The 22,070-nt window shown below is 41.5% G+C and overlaps 1 protein-coding gene across 5 annotated transcripts in view; it reads right to left on the reverse strand.

Moving 5' to 3' along the window:
* The window catches only part of FARP1 (FERM, ARH/RhoGEF and pleckstrin domain protein 1), a gene marked incomplete at its 5' end in the record, with an annotated part of 173,752 nt that overhangs the window by 53,908 nt on the left and 97,774 nt on the right, over positions 1-22,070 (reverse strand). For all 5 annotated transcript variants that reach the window (XM_084270653.1, XM_084270652.1, XM_084270650.1 and 2 more), the window contains 8 exons: positions 227-390; positions 922-1,017; positions 3,462-3,609; positions 4,813-4,927; positions 9,800-9,897; positions 12,284-12,362; positions 13,268-13,310; positions 17,902-18,006. In XM_084270653.1, coding sequence (XP_084126779.1) covers positions 227-390; positions 922-1,017; positions 3,462-3,609; positions 4,813-4,927; positions 9,800-9,897; positions 12,284-12,362; positions 13,268-13,310; positions 17,902-18,006 — 848 coding nt within the window. The remainder of the gene's footprint in view (positions 1-226; positions 391-921; positions 1,018-3,461; positions 3,610-4,812; positions 4,928-9,799; positions 9,898-12,283; positions 12,363-13,267; positions 13,311-17,901; positions 18,007-22,070) is intronic.

Below are 22,070 nucleotides of genomic sequence, written 5' to 3' on the forward strand. Positions count from 1 at the left end.
CCTCTAGAAAGCTACTTTGCAACAGCTGCTACAAAATAAATGCAGACTTTTTGCCCTGCAGTGTTCTTAGTAGTGTTCTGGTGGAGAAGATGCAATGGAAAATATAAACGAGTAAACTACAATGTAAAAAAAGAGGAGCTGAAAATAATGGGTTTAATCCTAGGTATTATTGATGTGATTTGAAATGGGGAGGCAGTAAAGGTGGAAAGAAGACTGCAGGCCTTACCTGAACCTAAATGATGAACCTCTAGAAAAAAGGACAGGTTTAGGCTTTGGTTTAGGTTCCTCAAAAAGCCTGAAAAAGGCATGATGCTCCACACAGATCTTCCAGAAAGACTTGCAAAAATCTCGACTGGCCATAAGGAATTCCAAGGTGTCCTGGAATGAACTCTGAAAGTTGAGAAAGCGTTTGCAATGTAAGCAAGCAACATACGCTACAAAGATGCGCTGACAAAGCAGACACTATGCTACAAAAAAAGACCAAACCAAAACACTTTTTTTCAACTCATTGGCTTTCAGGCTTAACAGGCCCCCTCCTTCCCACTTTGACACATCCCTGACCTGCCTGGCAGCGTCACAGCTACTGCTCAAACTTCCTTTCAGTGAACGATATAACAGGTATAAAGCAGTAGTCTTAACATTAACAGTAAGAGGTGGCTTAACTTACTTATGCTGTAACTTAAGAACTGATGGTATAGTACCAGAGTTGTAGCCAAACGTTCCATTTACCTTTTCTTTGCTAGGACTGCTCACCAGAGATGCCAGGTTGATATGTGCAGTACCATCAGTGAACATGAGCAATTAATGTTTTAAAAAATCTTAAGGTGATTAAAAAAAAACCCCAAACCCCAAACCTTGATCTGAGCAGAAATTTACCTAATAACCTCTTGTCACCACCCCCCACTCCTGACAGGGACTTACATTCACATCAGGCCGTAGTTTGATAAGAAAACGTTTCCTCTTGAAGCTCAGCTTTCGAACCTTAGCCCAGTTGAAGGCATTGATCTTGGTGTGACCCTACAGAGAACAACGCCAGCAGAGTTTAAGCACTCCAGATCTGAACGGAGAAATCTAAACCGCTAAAGCAAGCTTGTCATAAAGCAACAATCTGTTCACTTGAAATGATGGTATTTCTTATCATTCACCCCCTGATAATGAAACTGTAAGCATCTGGTGCTGTGACTGAAGGCACGTACTTATGGTGAAGCTCTTGCATATTTGTGGGACTAGGTATACTGAGCTGATGTGAAAGTATGCGACCCGCTGCCACTGCACAAAACAGGGTGGCCCAGCCTTGCCCAGATGATGTTATCTTGCTCTGCTATGCAGACTTTTCAGTCACCTCCCAGCTGTGCCTCCTTCTCTTTCCACCAGCTACAGAGAATGCAGGGAATTACTCAGACACGTATCGTGTCATCTCACTTTGATGGGATAGATTTATTTCCTCTTTGTCTACCTACAGGGCAAAATAAACACTCCCTTAAGTATTACTTAACCAGGGGAAGGAGAAAACCCCAGCAACTGAAAGTTTTGTATTGGAAATACAAAATACTGGGCATGTTTTGACCTTTCATAAAGAGCAATAGAAGTAAGAGGAACCTAAATAAATTACTTGTCTCTGAAGAGTCACAAAATGCTTTTCCCAAAATAAAGCAATCAAACACCAGAAGCAAACAGCAAGCCTGAGAGAAATCATCTGAAAAATATCACAATTACTAGTGACTGCATCATTAGCTCCTACCCTCCGAATTTGCTTTCTTTATGTGAAAAGGTATTGGAGGTATTATTTTAAAATATTAATTACAGCAGTTTGTTCAGTAAAGACTCCAATATAAACATGCCTACAGCACCGAGCAGAAGTTTCACAGAGCTACTACAGGACTGCTAAATGCAGAAACCCACGCTGATTTGGGCGCCGGCACCAGACAGATGTAGGAGTAATGACAGTGTGATGATCTCTGCCAAGTCAACCTGCTGTCTAAGAATCCCATAATTAATCTCCTTTAGAATATTCAGCAGCACTGACACTGACTTCTAAAGAAACAGCAGGCTTCACAGTAACTCTGTCTGAGTGCCACTTATGCCGTTTGTGAGTGAACCTTTATCTTCCTTGAGGACACTCCAGTGAGGTCCTTGTATTTCAGTTTCTCTCAGTTAGATCCAAAACAAGAGATGAACTTTAGGTTCCTGCCCTGTGAAGGGTCTGAAGGAAGCCCTAACCCACTGCTGGATGCCAGTGGTTGGACAGGCTCCAGCAGGTCAGAGCCTGACCACAGTTTCCTTCTCAGCATTTTGTCTCAGAGCTCGATTCACCAAAATTTCCAGAGTTCAGAAAAAAAAAAAAAAACGGTTTTGAAAGTCCCAAGCACATTAGGACAAGAAGAGATGACTGAGTATTAGTGCTTTAAAATCAGGCCCCAGGCTTTCACGCAACAGCTACATCTTTACTCAATGAGGTCCATGCTCTTCTGCGCGGACACATACTTACCGCTGTAAGACTGCCTTACGTGGTGAGGCTTTGCAAGTTGTTGGTTCAGCAGATGAAGATACCATGGGGGAGAAACGGGAGGGCCTCAGCATACAATTATTTGAGTTGTGCATTTCTAATAACGTCCTGGTGTTCTCATTCTTCAAGCTGTGCTGCAGTTTTGGGGTTTTACTACCAACTGATTCAGTCAAAGGGGAATTTTTTGGTTTTGTTTTTCTTTCTTAACTTAGATCTCAGGGTCTTTGGGTCAGATTTATTTCTGCATTTGTTGCTGTTGTTTTTTTCTTTATAAAAAGACCCAAAGTACTTTATAAGGTTGGAAACTAGTATTTTGGCTGAAGTCAAAGAGTTAAATAATGTTTTTTGTCAGTTGTAAAAAACTTGCTGTTTCTAACACACGGTGAGGTCAGTAGCTTTTTGGGTGCTAGTAGACATAAGTTCATTTGAAGTGAAAGCAATTTACACCAGCTGACTGTCTCTACCTTCACAACTGTAAAAGCCCAACATGTTATTTACTTAAGGAGAACTGCAGAACAACAATTTGATGAGTTTACTTCATAAACACTTACTAGGCTGAAAGGAAAGACATGTAAGGAAAATACCATCTATCTTATAGGGCAAGAAGTAAGGTTCATGGATTCAGTAAAGGTAGAATGGTGAAGGCTGGTCAAGAAAATAGTCAAATCTCTGACAAAGTAAGGCCACAGTGAGCTTACATTCACTTCCTACACCCTTTTCCACGTACTCCAGCTGTCTATTGTTTCATTTGCCCCTGCTTCACACCTATTTAGTACAAACCATGTGGGTGTCAGCATAACTATGTTGTAAATTGCAAGCTGTGGATCAGTTTGCACCTTGGACATTCCCAAATTTTCCCAACTAAATTGTTTCAGATGTGTTTGAGGTCCTGAATTCTTATCGCTGTGAGAAATCTCTCTACTTTCTACAAAGTCACTCCATGAGCAGCTCTAACCTGAAACACCAGAATGCCTGTGTTGGCAACAGCCAGGTTGATTTTTGTCCCTTCCCTGTCCTTGGCTGGATGCAAGCGTATTCCATACATCTCCAGCCGACGGGCAATCTCCAAAAGCTGGAAGTCAGACTCTGCTGGTGTCTGTCCCCTTGAGAAAGAAAACAGAGAAGACATGCAACTTATTCACACCTTGTCATAGAGATCAACAGGTTCCCCAGAGAACAAAGAGACATTTCATCAAACCAAAACCTGGTTGAGGTATAACAACCATACGGTTTTCCTATGCTTTATTATGTCCCCAGATTTCTATCAGGTAAAACCAACAATTTGATCTTAGTCTAAACCAATACCAAAGATTCTACGGATTTTACAACCTACTAGAAATTTTGATCGTTCCAATTCTGAGGCACATGATACAGCTATACTTTGAACCATTAACAGAATTCACTAGCTCTCTTTGTATTTTCCATTGGAAAAAAATGCTATATTCCTACCCCACCCTCCAAAAAAACCCAATATCAACCATAAATAGATGTATGTAACATGTATGTTGTTCATTGTAGAAGTGAACACAATACCAAAACGGAAGTAAATCAGAAGAAAACATTAATATAAATGTTGGGAATCCATAAGCACTAACTTAATCATGACAAAGTTATGCAATTTTTTATTATTACTGCTCTAGAACTCTCTACCACTCATACCTAATACAATGTAGCTCAGAATGGAAGTATTGAAGCCTTGAAGTGTTCTCAACAGGAAAAAACAACCTTCTACTTCTTATTTGTAATTCTTTTAACCATCTTCTTGCTACTAGTCTTTTCTTCAGGCCTTAGGATACCAATTTGCACCATTATCTTGAATCCTATTTCCCCCAAATCTCTAATTCCGCAAGCACTTTTTTTTTTGGCTTTTCCTAAAATTATCATCAAACCCCTTTTTCACCCATCTCTAAATAGGATGTGGAAAGGTGAAGAGGCAACATTCAATGTCCTTGAAATCAAAAAAGACTGCTGTCAGAAGTGCCTGACTGATCAGTCATCATTTGCAATCATACCTGCATGCACAAAATCAGCAGTGAAGCATTTTGTATGAAATAGACTATAAAATAATGGAATGCTTGAATGAATATCAAAATCAATTGCTCTTTAAACATCTTGTTACAGTGACAGAAGAAAGGCAGGAGTAATTTTCAGGAAATTCACAGGATTGGACATTTTTTGAGAAGTAACCTTTGAGAACCTCAGCGGTCCAAATCTTTTTGTACTTCCGATCTAGCATGTATTTACAGTTAGAGCTACTTACTCTAAAGGCAAAGACAGCCAGGTAACAAGAACCAAAAAAGTCTTACATGTGGCTACGGTGAAATTCCATGATTTTGTCTTCTAGTGCTTCTTGATGAGGTATATACTTGTTCTTCGCTAAGTGTTCGCGATCTATGGTTTCATCAAAATCCCCAATCTCAGCTAGGGAGAATTTTAAGAAAAGCTGATTAAAACATTACATTAAATCTGAATTATCCATGCAATCCAAAAGTTGCAGACAGGTAGGAAGAGGGCAGAGAAGCAAACATAAAGTTTCTTGCAAGCTGTGTTGTGGTTTTATGATCCAAGTTCCCACTATGTTGTTTTCCACACATTCCTGCCTTCTCCTCTGCGTTAGTACACGTGAGAAGAAGCGCAAGGATTCCTCCTATCCACCACAACCAAGAAAGTAGCTGTTGGATGTCAACTGAACACAGAAAGCCAGCCCACTGCTCCCTTGACTTTTGTGTAGGATAACGGGGCGGGAGGTGACAGGGAGGACAGCGTGAATCTTGCAGAACACACCCATCTCCCACACACATGGGATGCTCAGGATCCCTGGAGCAGCTGAGCACCAGCTTCCTCCCCAGGCCCATGCCCCACACAGAGTGTAATCTTCAGGGGAAAATCTGGAGAGAGATGGTTTTGTTTGCTTGTTTGAACACAGGCACGTATTCCACCTCATGGGGTTATGAAACATTTGTCTTCCTCTAATTTTGCAGCAGTTTGAGACACATTCTGTCTCCCTCCTCCTCAAAGTCGCTCCCATCTGCTGCAGTTATTGAGTGCCTTGTGTGCAACAGTATGTCACACCCACCTTCCATTTTGCAGCCCATTCAGTGAGATTTCCTTTTATTTCGAGGGGGAAGGGGCAGCCTATCTATGTGTGGGTGCCAGATTACTATCTTCTTGAGTGCTATTCTTGGAATGCCTCTGAAAATCTTGCTATTAGCTTTTTCTCTGAGCAGCATAGCAGCCTCTGCCTGCAAACCTGCTGGAATAATAGCAATAACACTACAACAAAGGCTGCTGCCTTGATAACGTCAGTGAAATTAAAGGGCAGCACACTCAAATTAAATCCAGGCAGCAGTCAGACACGTTGTTGCACAGTTGACCTACGATGTCACAAACCCAAGCTCAGCTCCTTGCCTCATCCTCACCTCAGTCTCGCCCATGTAAATGATCCCTTAATCCTGTTCTGCCCAAAATAAGATGGTTTAGAAAACAGAAAGGTTTCAGATGATGTTTAAAACACTGCAGGAGATTTCTGACAGAAGCTTGCCTGGGATCACATGGACCTGCAAGTGTGGAGGGGGAGCAATAACCTTGCGTAGGCAGGGAAGCGGAGGACCAAAGCATCTATGAATGATGGAGCAGTAACCTTTCAACCCAAATTACCTGCAGCCACACAGAGATTTCTTTCATATTTCGGAGGTCAGAGGTGGCAATTGGTAACTGAGACTGTTTGATTTCCACTCCCTCCTTCATGCCATCTGCTTTGAATCATTCCTTGAGACACCAGAAACACTGCAGAATCTTTGAGAATCCTCCATAAAATCTCCCTCTTGTCCTTATCTCAGAAACAGACTCACTCCAGCTTTACTCACCCCAGTGTCTCAAATCTTAGACATTAGGAGAAAACTGTTCTTTGAAAGGGTTTTCAGGCATTGGAACAGGCTGACCAGGCAGGTGGTTGAGTCACCAACCCTGGGTGTATTTAAAAGATGAGTAGGGATATGGTTTAGCAGAGGATTAGTAGAGGACAGGTATGGTTGGACTTGATCTCAAAGGTCTTTTCCAACCTAGTGATTCTGTGAACTTTAGGGTCTGTTTTTAACCCTAACTCAAATAAAAGGCAAGCTACTATTCTTTACTGAAGCCATATTCCCACCTAGGTCTGAAGGATGGGGGCCTTGATTCTTTAGAATGCAGCTCATATTCTGTACATCCTTGTACATGGATGGATTTAAATCACCTTCTTTAGGGCTTTCTTCAGAACCAAGAGTACAGAAGACTCTTATTCTGCCTCTACATGCTTCCTATAATGTTCTCTGCATTTGTCAACTGCAAATCCATTATCAAAATTGACCTCCTGGCTTTCAAGTTACTTCTGAATTTATTCTCTGTGACCTCATACTCAACAGCTTTTCCTTCTCAGCTTTGCCCCCTTCTCCACCTGAAATGCTGTTCTAGTAGCATTCACTCTAGAATGAAGGAGTTGTGTTTTGAATATTGTTAGACTCACATATAACTCTTCTCTAAAATCTTTTCATGTGCTTTAGCCCAAGGCTGGTTTCCACTGAAACTCCTTTTTCTCTTATCTTGCAAACACATTGCACCATGCTGTATTCTGTCTCTATTAGCACTTCTGATATGTTCAATGCTTTGTATTTCAGCTCTTTTCGTTTAATCAATCCATCTTCTTACTTCACAGACACACTTTACTGCATCATTTGCCGTATCAAAGTGTCCTCTCATTTCTATAGTGCTTTTAAGGTTTCTTAAAATATACTATTTCAAATCCAAATTTAATTCTCTAGTATACATGCTAATTTAACAGAAACTTACTTGCTGTCCTATTATGATTTCATATAAATAACAGTCTATAACATTAACATAAGCTTGTATACATAATGTAGTGGGCCCCCTGGAATCAGATATCCCCCATGGAAACCACTCAAAGGCACAGCTTCGATAAGGCCTACAATATCTAACCTCCTGCATTCCCATTTTCCCACTTTGATATCATTACTCTTATCAGTTGCCTAGTTTTATTTTTGTTGCAAACAAGTATGTTACACCTTTTTAGCTAGTGAAAAGCAAGCCAGAAAGAAAACAAATACAAAAGACAGCCCATGTGGGTGTGATGCAGCTGTAGACTCTTACCAAAGAATATTTTCACAGAAAATGTTTGAGAGACACAAGCTGGATAAATAAATGAGACACTTGCAAATTTCCATCAGAGGTTTCTAGTAAACACTGTTACACTAAAATCCTGGGGGGGAGGGGGCAGTGCTGGGAAAGAAGTCCATAGCAAGGGGAAGCAGCCCTTCAGGTGCACCTTGAGGTATAACATCCCTCTGCCCAAAATGGCAGTTCAGATTTTATGAATGTGATCTCACTTGTGCATGACTAATCTCTCACCCCTCTCCTTCTGACACAACTGGAAAACTCCATTTTTCAGTACAGAGGTATCTTACCTTACTCCCCCAATAAGGAGATTGTCACTTGCTTCCTAAAATCCCGGGCCAGAAGCACTCTGCACCTCTACCTCAGAAATGAAGGCGACACCGAACTATAAAGATTCCCAATGCATCACAGTCATTTCCAGCAACCAAGGAAAACTATTTATCTCAGCAGCATTAGAGCAATGTTGGGGATTTGCCATTTTTGTACACTTTGAAATGAACGCTTCTTGCTTGCCTGCATGGGTGTGTCAGGGGTATGGCGGGAATATTTTTGGGGAAAAAACCCCAAACAACTGAATTAAATTTGACTTTACTGTAGAGAGAGGGGAAATGAAAAGGGACAGCTTGCAAAGGTGAAAGGACATCTTGCCTTTTATCCTCTTATGCTGTCACCTTAGGAAAACAAGCTAGCACTCATGCTCTGAACAGTTCAGACAGCAAAGCTGTGGATGGTTCAGCAAAGAACTTAATTGAGCAATCAACAAGAGATGAGTAAGACATAAAATAGCGTCTACATAGAAGTCAAAAAGAAAAAGGTATATAAAGCATAAGAGGTCAAGAAAGTATGATCATGCAGCAACACCTCAAACAAGAGAGACATGTGCATTAGGGTGTCCTCTCCCCAACATCTTTTTTGGTGCAGAGGCATTTAGTAGGAAAACTTACTCTCCTAGAATGAAGAGTAACAAATGATACACAGTTTCCCCAAAAGATCAAGATTTTTTTCCTGAGATGAAACAAAGTTAGAACTAGTTTAACCTAAGGAAAGAACTACAGTTTGTGTGCTGGACACCATAAAGTAAAAAACTAGAAGACCCAAAAAGCTTGCCAGGCAAGGATTATTTAAATTTTTTCTAAAATGTCTGTGCTGCAAAAATACTCAGTTTCAAGATGGCATGATGAATACAGCATTTCACAGAGGCTGTTGTACATCTTCTGATTACTATTCAGTCACACCAGGGAATGATGACCATGGCGAATAGAAAACCATGATATATCTGCCTTTCCTACAGCAATTGATGAGAAACTGCCCCACCACTCAAACAGACCATGACAAAGGATTGTGAGATTTAATCTATTCATTGCTAAAGAGCTTCTGAATGTCTTTGTTGACTGCAAGTTCCATACAACAGCATTTCAGTGGAAAAATGCAATATTGAATTGTACAATGACCGTTGAAAACAATGGTCTATTATGACCAGTATACATGCTAGTAAGTGGTTTTCCCTAGTTTTCTTTTCAAATGAGTACCCATAAAGTCCTGAAATGGAAAACACTCATGCTGCCTTTCAAGCGACACGGAAGCTTAAAGAAGCTTTGATGTGATGAACAAAGTAAAGGTATGATTTTACTGCATACTTTGCAATTAAAAAAAAAAAATCAAACCCAAAAACATAGCTTAAAATCTGTTGTGGTTTTCTTCCTCCCTATCAGTTTCCTCTTAGGACAGTGATTTAGTCTGGCACAGCAAGCATGTTTATTTACTACGTTCTCTAGACAGCTTACAGATCTCCAGGGATTTGAACGCTCTGCTGCTAAAGTAGAATAAAACAGGGATTCAGAAGAATTCAACCTGTTTGCCACTACCTGCAAAGTTTTCCTTTTAAACGATCCTAGGCACACTAGCAAATGCACTGCATTAAAAATGCAAATCCAGCATTCAGGAGCTCTTCTTTCTTTGAAACAGTAAATTATCTGTATTTGAGTGCCCTTATAGAGAAATAGGATAAATTGTCTGCATGGCTTAAACCTGTCCCTACAGCAGCTGCTAGCAGGCAACCCAGCAAAGCACATCCAATCGATCATCCTGTTTATCCTCCTGGAAAGAAGGAAAATGGGAACTTACACTGTACTATGTGTGAGATTAAGAGGGCAGTGCTGGTATCGTTACAGGTTAGCCTTCCCTGTGCCAGGTCCTGCTTCACTTGCAATGCAAATAGGTACCTACAAAACAAAAGTGAACAAAGAGTTACACAAGCCAGGAGGAAAAGAGGGAAAAGTATGTCAATGCCAACTGTGATTTTGACTACATGTTCCTTTCACATTTTGGAATCTACAGAAGCTATCTGAATTTCCTGAGCTTAGAGGCTACATCAAACATAACAGATAGTGTATTACAGCCATTAGAGTTCTACATGGTGGCTGCTTTGCAGAACTGAGCTATCTCTCTTTCTCTCTCTCCCTCCTTCCCTTGGAACCAGAGCAATGAGATCTGGAAGCGATATGACACTGGAAGCAAATGTGACAGCTATTAAGTGCTCCACAACTGCACAACAAGCAGCACTAAATAATGAGGCTGCTTGTAACTATGAAGAAATGCCAGATAAACCAGTGATCTAAGTGATCTAAGAATACAGGAAGGATTCTCAACTTCAACATCTCGATCAAACAGCTCTAGCTAGCTCTGGTACTTTTGCAGCCCCACTACCTGCACCGCTTGTGCAACCACCCATTTGTAACATATTAATTTCCAAACCCTCTCAGCCACATAGACCAACTCTATATAGACAGCTGAAGTCCACAACATTTTTTCAACATTTAAATTTTTTGTTGCTTCAACAGGAATTGAAATTGCTTAGTTCCACTCAGCATCAAATTCATCTGCAGAAAAAACTGAGCTAGCAGTAAGCATTTCTCCTACACTTGGTATGAAACCTGAACTAGTCAGGCACCCTAACAAGTCTTCCAAAGACTTCTGGAGACCTCATACTTGGAGATCTCAACAGTTTAGACTAGATTTTAATAGGTTCGGTGAAAGGCTCTTGTTTGAATGAGCAGTGAGTTTCTGACTGAGTAGATATAGGTAAATTAAATAAAAAGGGCAAGCTGAGTATGGAAACATACACAGTACACGAAATAATAGAGCAGATCTAAATAATGTGCTTTTGAAGCCTGCAGACATCTGCCTACCCGTACAAAATAGATACAGGTAGAATACTGCACAAAAGCATTGTATTCCCTGCTTCTCCAAGAGATGAAGCTGTTCCCTGTAGATACGTTTTCACATCCTACACACTGCTGTGTACATATATTCAAGTTCCCTAACATGCACATTTTAAAATCTAACCAAAAAATCATTAGGTTTCAGAAGCATGTCTCCAGGTGCAGAAAAAGATCCCCAAAAACCAATTTACAGTTGACACACTAAGCAACTGATATGCAGAGTATCTATTTGGAAACAGAAATGTTTCATTATTAACATCACATTGTGAGTCTTCTTTCATCCCTTCATTTTTTTTACTCAGTATTTCATGTAAATATTCCTCTTCCCACCACCCTACTTTTCTCTGGTCAGGCCAGTAAGAGGTACTAATCATTTCTTTTTCTTTACCATCCTGTTTCTCTATTACTAAAATAAAACAAGAAAGAGATAAACATGGAACACCACAAAGGTGGAATTGTGCTTTACAAAGCAGGTTGTAAGGACACAAGAGCTCTTTGAAAAACAGGTCTTCGGCTCGTGGGAAGATTGAAAGTAAAAACAAATAGTGAAAATACTGAATCAGAATGGGGAAATGTAATTAATAAGTAATAATATTGTAGGTAAGAAAAAGACTTGAAAAATTTCAGTGAAGAAACACTGCAACAAAACAATGTTTCTAACCAAAAGGAAGAACCTGCTAATGAGGAAAAACCTGAATAGGTTCCTCAGCTACATGTTTACTTACAGATATGTTCAGTATGAAATTCAAAGTTTAAATTAAGTTTTTCAAATGCACTGAAAACAAACACACCTTTAAGGTGTTCTTTCTGCATATGTCTGTATCTTTCTCTACTTTCCTCTTACTTTTAATTTTATTCCCTCTCCTTTCCAATTCTCTACCTCAGAAGTCATAGTTCTACCTGTGCAAACCATTGGCACTTGTGTTGGCTACAGGAATTGAGTCTAGTGCTGCTGTAACTTGGCAATTCATGCAAACAACCCTCTCTCAAACGTGTTTGCGGAGTCACAGGTGTCCCTCAGCAGAGGAGCACCTCAAGGTACCACCACTTGCCTTCGGTTCTTTCCCACACCATTGCCAAAGGGGCTTGGAGAACTCTGTTGCCAAACTGCCTTCTCTTGGGGGAAGCAAAGCTCTCCCAGGGGCCCAATCCAGGGAGGCAGAGGTCTCCTGCACAGTGCAGAACCTCTCAGCACAGACTCCAACAGAATCTTAAGTGCCTATTTTTCAGTTGCATTCAACGTTGGGGCAAATAACATCAAACTAATACTAAGAGGCAGCCAGCCAGCCACCCTCACCCAATCATCTCAAATTCCACATTCTCCCCATTGCCCACCAGAGATTTAATTAAAAAACAGAAGAAAAGAAACAAAGCCATGCTAACTAACCTTGTCAGTTCCTCCTGCAGCTGAGCATGGTCAGGTGGGAAGAATTTTACAACAAATTTTACAACAATGTGCTTCGGTCCTAAGGGAAATGTCAAAGGAAGTTAGTGAACATCAATAACATGCTGGCCAAATTTTATTATGCAGAAGGATATCCAATAAAATACATTATGTGTGTCTATTTTCCTTGTTTCAGAATAAGAGGGAGGTAAAATGCACTCTGGTTTTCAAGTCCACTAGCAAATTACCATTTCTGTTTTAAGAGCAGCAGCAGCACATTCGTTCTGACTCTTCAGCTACAGCTGGTGACACAAGGAGCAAGGCATCTCTCTCTCTCTCATGAGAAGTAGGGGTGCCAGAGCATACAGTCAGACTAATATGACCAGAGAAGCAAAGCTCAATAAACAGAACTTCCCTGAAATTTGTCAGAGAAATAAAATCACCCAGATCTCCTGTTTGTTTCTATTCTTCCCAAAGCTGACGGCTATTTACAAATCCCTTTTGGCTCCTGCCACCCACTGTAACTTTCCTTGGAGTTCCTAATCCAACTGTTTTCTCCTCTTGGTCTCAGACAGTTCCAAGTTCTGCAGCAATGACCCAGAGAGCTGTAACGTATTTGCTAGCTCCTTCCCAGTAATTACATCTTCCTCTTCTTTTTCTCTGCTACCTAGTAACGTGTGCTTCCTTTAGTCCTTCTCTTACTACACGCTTTTTTTTCTCTACAGAACTGTTTCTTCCCCAGCCACCACTGCTTTTGGCAGTGACTAACTAAACCTCTGTCTCCTACTGGGCCAGCCCCTTCATATGTGACAATTTCACAGCACACATGGTTCAGTTAATCTTTTAAGGACAGAACAGAAATAAAAGATAATCCAAACAAAATTCAGTGAAGAAACCTGAGAAGATAAAGATCCCAACTGATAGTGAGAGCCCTCGTTTATTCAAGTAACTCTCTGATCAACAAAATAAATGTCAGCAAGTACTTACTTCTAATCTGTTTCATAACAGGCTTCAAAAGATCAAGCCACACCTGGAAACAACAGAAGGTGGTGTTATTACCTCTGAACAAACTACAGCTCACAAAAGAGTATTTTTCATTGCACTACTCAGTTTTTCATTTACTTAATGATTTTTTTCCCAGTGTGCTCATCATGCTCTCCCTAATTACATGTGGTGGACTTTCTACCCAAAACTCTGGAAGATGCTCAGGAAACCAGCCCTGTTAATGGGCTGTCACCATGGCACAGCTTTAGAAGCAGTCCAGACTCAGAGGGCTGGGAAATAGTGAGAAGATCCTCCCCTCACTTGCCTCAGGTACCAACAATCATGGTGTGTTTGGTCAGGTACCATCTCTTTTGTGGCAAGAGCCACTGAAACAAGGAGTCCAGAAAAAGACAGTCCTAGAGTGTTATCAGCATCCTTTCCCAAATTAATCTTGAGAAAGGCAAGTGAAAAGGGCCGGTGCTTGCCTTTGAACTGGGAACACCAGGCAAATGGAGAAATGAGATGGTGGTACTTGGCAAAGAACAGGTGGGAGAAACTTTAGAGCAGTGTAACATTTTCTCTTTTCTATAAACCTGGAAAGCTCAGGCCTAGGCTTTCTTCATTGGGAGCAGTGTAACTTCTCCATATAGTTTACTTTCACCTGATTTTTAATGGCCCATTTTTTAGGAGAGTGCGTAGGTCTTTCCTTCAGCTTTCCAACAAGAAGCAGTGGGTGGAAATACATTTTTCAGAGCCCAAACCCCTGTTCTGCACTCTCAGTCAGAAAGGCCGGGGCAAAATATTATGGGAAGGCCGGAGACAATCACACAAAAGCCAAACGACTTGCAGGGCCTAGAGAATCACAGAATGGTATGAGTTGGAAGGGGTCCCAAGGATCACAGAGTTCCAGCCTTCCTGCCAAAGGCAGGGCCACCAACCTCCAGTCCTGGATCTACACTATGTTGCACAGGGCCCCATCCAACCTGGCCTTAGAGAAGCACAACAGCTCATGGTCCTCGGCTGATAACTAACTGGGCTCGAGATTCTTCAATTGAGCTTTCATTAAATTGAACGGAGCCTCCCAGGAAGACATCTGGAACCTCTGTAGGAACATCCTGCTACTGTCACAAGGGTTAAAGCCATTAAAAACCAAATTAACCAAGCCTTCCTCTAGAAAAAGCCTACGTATTGAATTTAATGCATTTTCAATCTTGAATACTTTTAGATTATGCAAAATCGTACTCAAAATATTCGTTTCAGAAAAATCACCTTAGAAGCCAGGCAGGAGCAGGAGCAGGCCTGTAATAGGGCTATTACACTGCTCCCATCCTGTTTGCTTTTTTCATCATTACTAACATTAGTGCTTCCAATTAGGAAAGACCTCACATTCCCACCCTTTCATACCCACTAATGTTTCTGAATGGAATTCTTTTTATGTTTATCACCCTATGAAAGTCTTTAATTTTTTTTTCTTTTTTGTTTTTTTTTTCTTTCTTTTTTTTGTTTTCCTCAGAAGTTCTGGAGAAACTTGATTATCCAAGAATAGGAAAGCAGTGGTTATCACAAACTGGCTCTGACACTTTTGGGCATTTCAGTAACTTAAAACTGTGTTGTTTCAGGAAGTTGGCATGTACATAACGTGCAACGAAGGTCAGGGACTCTGCCAAGCTCACTGGGGAAAAAAATAATCTTGACTATGACTCAACCAATTTACATGAATATGGGAGTAATGCATTTCACTTGACATTTCTCCCGAGTTGTCCATGGCTTTTCCTGTGTTGTTGGTTCCCCCCTCAATATCTCTCCTTCCAGAGGGAGTTTATGATACAACATGACCACACATATGCATCATTCCTTTCTCCACTTTCCCAATTATCCTACAACCAAGTTGTTATACCCTTAACCAGATTGCTGGGTGCTATAAAAGCCTATCTTGAATGTATGAATGGAGAAAAGTGGGACAAAATGAGGACCTCACCACTATCACCAGACCCAAGCAATCAAAATTTATGCATCATGCAACTCCCAAGCTGTATCTTAGCACAGACAATCTGAGACTGGTTTATAAACTGGAAACAAAAAGTAATGTGAGGATTCAATTAAGATTCTTGTTTTCAGTTTTCTCCAGAACTACAAAGGCTAGATTATTTATTTTTTAAATAAAATCTGGCACTCCACAATGGTGACTGGACTTCAGCAGCTGGAGAACTGGGGCAGACATTAAACGCGACGAAACTCTGTGAAACCCCAAGCTTGGCAACAGTGCCTTGTTTCTCCTTGTCCCTGGGGGAAGTACAGCCCTCAGACCCTCCACGTTCATCTCCCATGCAGACCACCTCTGCTACAAGCATGGCATGCTTGCATGTACACAGCTGCCAGGCATCTTGACATACAACTGTCAATATGTCATCTGTGAGGTCTGGAGCCTTGCACATTGAAACAAACACAGCTGAACTGTGAATATATGACTTCACATACATATGACAACATCCAAACAAATATGCTCTAAATATTTATTTTTCCTTTTACATTGCCCTCTACATTGGAAAAGCTACTCACTCTTTTCAGATGATAAGAATGTAAAATATGCATGTGTGGTTTATTTCTCAGACACATCATTAACTGCAATTTTTTTTTTATTTGCACAATGTTCAAGTTCTACATTATGGCTACCATGAAGCTCAGAAAGCTTTGAATCCCACAAGAACATTCACCTCAACTACATCATATAAGATGGTTACTATAATGTAAGTGCAAATACTAGTCTCACAGTGCTGCTCCATATTGAAACACAGATTCATAATTGAAATCTCAGGCTTTGGAGTTTCTGTTAAGTTGCTTTTATGTGGTTGAAGGCATCACTGCCCCTCAATCTCACTTATCCAGTCAGCACAGCTGACTTGTGGCCAAGATTTGGGGATCTCCCCTTTTTTCAGAAGCAAAGATTGGAACAGCCAGCAGGAACATGGACTGGAGCTCCAGATACTTGCCTAATATTTCCTTTTGCAAGAGAAGATGCCATGTAAATTGCCATGCTTGATGCATGGAGGCATTTTCCTTCAGGTCAACTTGGCAAAAGCCTTAGGAGTTTGCTCCACCTTCCCCTTCATCCCAGCCCTGGCTTCCCCACTGTGATCGTCTGGACCTGTTTCCTGCCAGTCAGTTCCTGCCACTGCAGAGGCTTCTGGCACTGGCAGCACCACGATCTCTCCTGTGTTCTGCCTCAAGCAAATAAACCATTTTGTTTTCACAAGACTGAAAACTGTTAGTTTACTTCAGGTCTCTGAGTATAACACAGAGGGTCATCTGTTTGAAACTTAATGACCTGAGAAGCAGAGAAGGTCGATCAAGTGTTCTTGAAAACAAAAAAGCAACTGTCTTTATACAAGACATCAAGATTGGTTTCATACGGACATCAGGAATGTCAGTATGACATCATTAACATGGCTACATGGAGCCCCTGTTGTAATAGTACTGTATAGTACTAGTACAGTACTAAGTACTGCACTGTTTTGAAGACTTATGGTAAGCTCTCAAGTAACCTAAAGCATTAGCCAGGGATATCTGGCAGAATACAAAACCTTTTAAGGACCTTTTAAAGACCAACGTCCATTTTTAAAAATAACCACTTTAGTGATATAGTTAGCCTAAAACATGATGACTACTAGTGTTCAGTTTTAGTGTCTACTGAAGCCTGCAATAAGATGTGACAACGGAACACTGCAACAGCAGGTCAATCCTCTTTTATTATGAAATATTGCTGCTCCTCACAGAATTTTTATATGGATGGATAGAAAATCAGTTTTTGTTTTTTTTTTTTTTTTAATTGCCCAAAGTCACCTCCTTTAGGTCAGCCAGGCTACTGATGCAAAATTCACTGAACATGCAAGAAATCCAGTACAAACCAGACCGTACCAGTCAAACAATCCAGGTAACTAGCACACGTGCCACTAGGTCACATAGTACATTTAAAGTAAAACAAACTTCACAAAGAAAGTCATTAGAGACTGAGAAGTCATTAGCCTTTGGCCTTTTTCTGCTACATGATACTGTTTTTTCCCTTCAAGTATTACTGCAATGCCTGAATGTTGCTGGCAGCTGTTCTCAAAGTGTCAGGACCAGGGCACCTGCCTCTGCCAAAGAGGTCCCCAGACAGGGCTTTGATACATTTATTAGATTTTCTGATCTTGATTTCTTTTTTATTAACCTCATTATATTTTATCTATCCATTTTTTTGGTCCATGATGTTTTTCGTGAAACTATGTCACAATCATTGAATCTTCTCTGTCTGACTTTACTATTCCTGCACTCCAAATTAAGCAGGACTGTAAAATCAGAGTTGAGACTTTGGAACAGTCCAGCCTGTGGCTTCTCTGCTGCAACTGATAAAGATAAAATGCTTTTCCACCTTGTGTGTGAACTACTTTCTGCACAGATGAAATCTGACAGGAGTAATCAGGTTTTAAAAACATTTCTTCAACTCCAGCAGGCAAGAACATTCTTTTTAAGAAAGTCCTTTTTTTTTTTTTGTCTTTTGGAGATTGAGGATCAAACATACCTTATACATAAGGAGCTGGAGGAGAGAATAACAGTGTATATGTAAATGAAATCAGCTGAAAATGAATCCTTTTACATACCATCATCTTTTTATGATCTGGAAACTCAAGACCAAAATAGTCGCCTTCAACAAGGTTCAGGTGGTTGCAAACAGCATCATGCAGAACCTTTCCCGGGGCTCTTTGCTGTAAGAAGAAAAGAAAGCCCAGGGTTACAAAGATGCTTTTAATTAGCAGCAGAAAAATCACTATGCTAAGAAGTTGTCCAGCAAACAACACTGTCAAAACAGTTTACAAAATCAGTGGACAGTCCAACCATACCCACAGGGTGGTTAAAAATAATTGCACTAGTTTTAAAGCTACAGAGAATATCCATCCATCCATCCCTGGATGGCAGCTCAGAACCCATCTTTAGTGCATTTCTATTTTGAAAGGAAAAACAGCATGAAATAGAAAAGGTAGAAGTGGAGGACTTGGGATATAGTTTTCTTATGTCTGCCAAGGCTAATTTCTACTGTGAATTTTGCAAGACAGCTATTTCATCTCCTTCAAGCCATATCAGACAGTGCTACCAACACACATGCACAAAATACTGAACCCAAAACATTCTGTGACAGACCTGCCACACAAAATACAAGGGTCTGGGGGTTTTGTTGGACATCACTTAATGCTCAACAAGCTCAAGTCCTGGGTTCTGGCTTCAGAGGGGTTTATCCCAAGCCTCCTGCTGCGAGGCACCGAGATTGGTCAAGGCCTATCTGTTCTACCCTTACAGTTTGTCAAGTAATTTAGAGGAGTCAAGAGCCAAGCATTTCCTTCCACACCCTGAGCTTTCCCCTCTATAAAGCCCAGATGTTCTAGCCCAATATTAGCTCGCAGAGCTGCAGCTTTGCTGATTGTAAGGATTCTCCTCATCAGCACGTCAGTTAAACCCACACCTGCAGCGAATACTGTAAATTGCAGCTCACGAGCAAGTCTTCAGCAAAAGACACTGTTTCCATATAAAAAGGCCAATCACTGAAATCAAATATTTTTGTTCCTTAGACAAATGCACCTATTTTAATTCAAGAGGCCCTGAAACACAGATCTCCACTCACTTCAGGGCAAATAATAACCCATGGAACCACACAAACTCCACTGTTACAAGAGGCCCATCACACCCTAGCAAGTGCCCTTGCATTCAACCTACAGATTTGCCCTTTCCCTGTCTGCCTAGTAAATAATTACCAGAGCAAAATAAAACAGCAGTAACCAAGGGAAGAAAATCATTAGAGGCAGGAAGCCTCTGAGCTTGAGTCCAGGTCCTGGCATCTCCAGGCAGTGCCCCTACCAACAGGCTCAAGCCCACTTCCCTCCTCACAGACATCCCAGAATAATAGAATCACAGATTGGCTTAGGTTGGAAGGAATCTTAAAGACCACCAAGTTCCAAACCCTGCCATGGGCAGGGACTCCCTCCACTAGACCAGAATGCCCAAAGCCCCATCCAACCTGGCCTTCAACACTGCCAGGGAGGGGGCAGCCACAGCTGCTCTGGGCAGCCTGTGCAGGGTCTCACCACCCTCACAATAAGGAATTTCTTCCTTATATCTAATCTAAATCTCCCCTCCTTCAGCTTAAGGTCATTACCCTTTGTCCTGTCACTACATGCTCTTGTAAACAGTCCCTCTCCAGCTTTCACTATGCAATTTGATCTGTTTCACTGGGATACCAAAAAACAAATCTCTAGTTTTTTAACTCCTAGAGCAATACCTGTTTGCAGCCACCACCCTAAGTACAAAGCATCTTTACAAAGGCAATTTAGCTAACATTATCTATTATGACTTGCATAAGTAAATACCCAGGAGCAAGGCTTACACCAGAGAAATTAAAAGGATGACCTATTTCCAGGGAAGGCACGGGACAGATGTGCCACCACGGCAGCACTGCCACCCCAGTGATGCAGGACACGACAACCTAACCCTTCAACACTGGCTAGTTTTGAAAGTGGGAAGGGGAAAGCCAAGCTCACCTCCCCAGGAGCTTGCTAAGCAGGTTTTTGCAGAGCGTGGTCCCACTGCCTATGCCACCAGGAAGTAATGTTCACTCCGATTATTTTATTAACTGTTCATGTTAGCAGGAGCAGACAATAGCCTCAGGAATGCTGCCAGAAACCCCATCAAGAACAATTGCAGATAGGAGTACTAATTTTTTTAATCATTCATCATAACCAACCTTGCAGTAACCAAAATAATTCATACCAAAATGCCAAATAAGAGGATACAGAGAGGGCAAGGAAAAAAAAAGACAACTATTTTTCTAGACAGAGCTCTTGTGATCTGATGTAAGGCCATCTGAAATAACTCTGCAATGTAATTAATCTGAATACACTCACTTCATGTTCTCCAGCTTCATTAAACTGAAAGCATTCACAATGACCACCTCCCAGCCCACACCAACCGTTGTGCCTCATGTATCAGTTCTACCAGAAAGCTTCCCACATTTTCCACACTATCTGCAGCTGTACGTAGGCACATCCAAACACACATTGTCTCTTAATGAAAGAGCTCCCCAGTAAGTACATTTCATTGGAGGCAACAGAATATTGTTAAAAACTCATTACACCCAGTGTAATAATAGTATTAGTTTACTGCTCCAAAAATACACCTAGGAATGATGTAGCAACTTCAGGCAAACGCTCCAGAATCCTCCCAGAACAGTCTCAGGCCTCCTCAGTTTGGCTGGGGCCTCCCAAGAGCAGAAGGATGTGTTTAACAGCCACCAGCTGTTACATCAGCAAAAGGCACTGGATTTCATCCATGGAAACATGCTGGTGCATATATGCATACGTCTTACTGAAGTACATGATGGACTCCTGTCTGACAAAGACCAAACCTCAACACTCCTCCTGGGGAAAAAAGAAAGGTGTCTCTGGGAACGTGTTTTGACCAACGCGAAAAGAAGGTGGAGAGCCCACCTGTGCCATCACACTGCCCAAGGCAAGCCTGTCTGATCTCAGACCATGGGTAAAAGCAGCTGATTAAAACCTGCTCAGCATTTTCTTCAATTTTTTTTTCTTCTTACATGCATTTAGATGATGGGACATCATTCTTTATGTCACTTGACATTTTTTCTGGAGTATGCCTCTGTAACATGAAATGCTTCTTACTCAAGTATTTGTACAGAAGATTATTATTTTAAATGCATCTTACCTTTGATCAGTCTACCTCAAACCAAAATCTGACAATTTATTCAAGGGAAACACTGTGCATATAAAACTGCTGAGATTTAGGGCCTGACGACAATCTGGTCTTGCAGGACCATTAGCAGTACAACACCCAGAAAAGCAGGAACTCTCCCATCTCCCAGAGATGTTGATTCACTGCAGTTCCATGACATCCCTACTAAAAAATTTAAACACAATAAATTAAAATCTCAGTCTGCTGGGTATGGAAGCAAACCAGCAGTCACTCAGGTCACAGCAAACACAAGCTGACAGAGAAAGCATTCAGGAATGAGTGCACCACACCAATGACATCATCCATAGCCAACAGTCGCATCTGACTTGAACGTGGTTACAAGGCCTGTGGGACAACACAAGATTTCCCTAGAACTTGGAAGATGTTTTCCAGCCACCACATGTGGCTCTCCTGCCATGCCTCACACAGCAAGCACCAGGCAAGCCCCATCAGGTCCCACCCCATGGTCCTGCAGCTGCACCCATGTCCTACAAGCCACAGTGTGGACACTCCCTGCTCCACACTGGCACGAGTCTGACCCATGGGGCCCGTGAGTGGCCCAAAATACCTACACGTGTACCTAAGGTTGCAGGGTGGGGAAAGGCTGCACTGCAGCCTACACTCCAGGAGGGCTCTAGGAGAAAGCAGAGGGTACACGACCATCGTGAAAGCCTCATACACTGGGATGAAGGAAGGTCATCAGTGTGGCCAAACATGGGAAAGGAGAGGCAGGATACCTATCTCCTGCTCTCCCTGAGCATCATCAGATGAAAGCTCACACCAGGGAGGGAAAAAACTGACCTGAAGGTGAAGACTGAAAGAGGAGGGCATAGCACATAAGTGGGACACTGACATGGAAGCTGCCATGATGAAGGCTGGAGGCAAGACTGTACATCTCCAGACCACTCGCTGCCACAGATGCCACAGTGTAAGGTAGTGCAGGAAAGGCAACAGGAGGGCATGGTACACTGGTGGAATACAACTGTGGGAAGGTCATACGCAATACCCAGGAGGTGGGAAGCAGCTGCAGCAG

The sequence above is a fragment of the Gallinula chloropus genome (genome assembly GCF_964237585.1).
Source record: "Gallinula chloropus genome assembly, chromosome: 1".
NCBI classification, from domain to species: Eukaryota; Metazoa; Chordata; class Aves; order Gruiformes; family Rallidae; genus Gallinula; species Gallinula chloropus.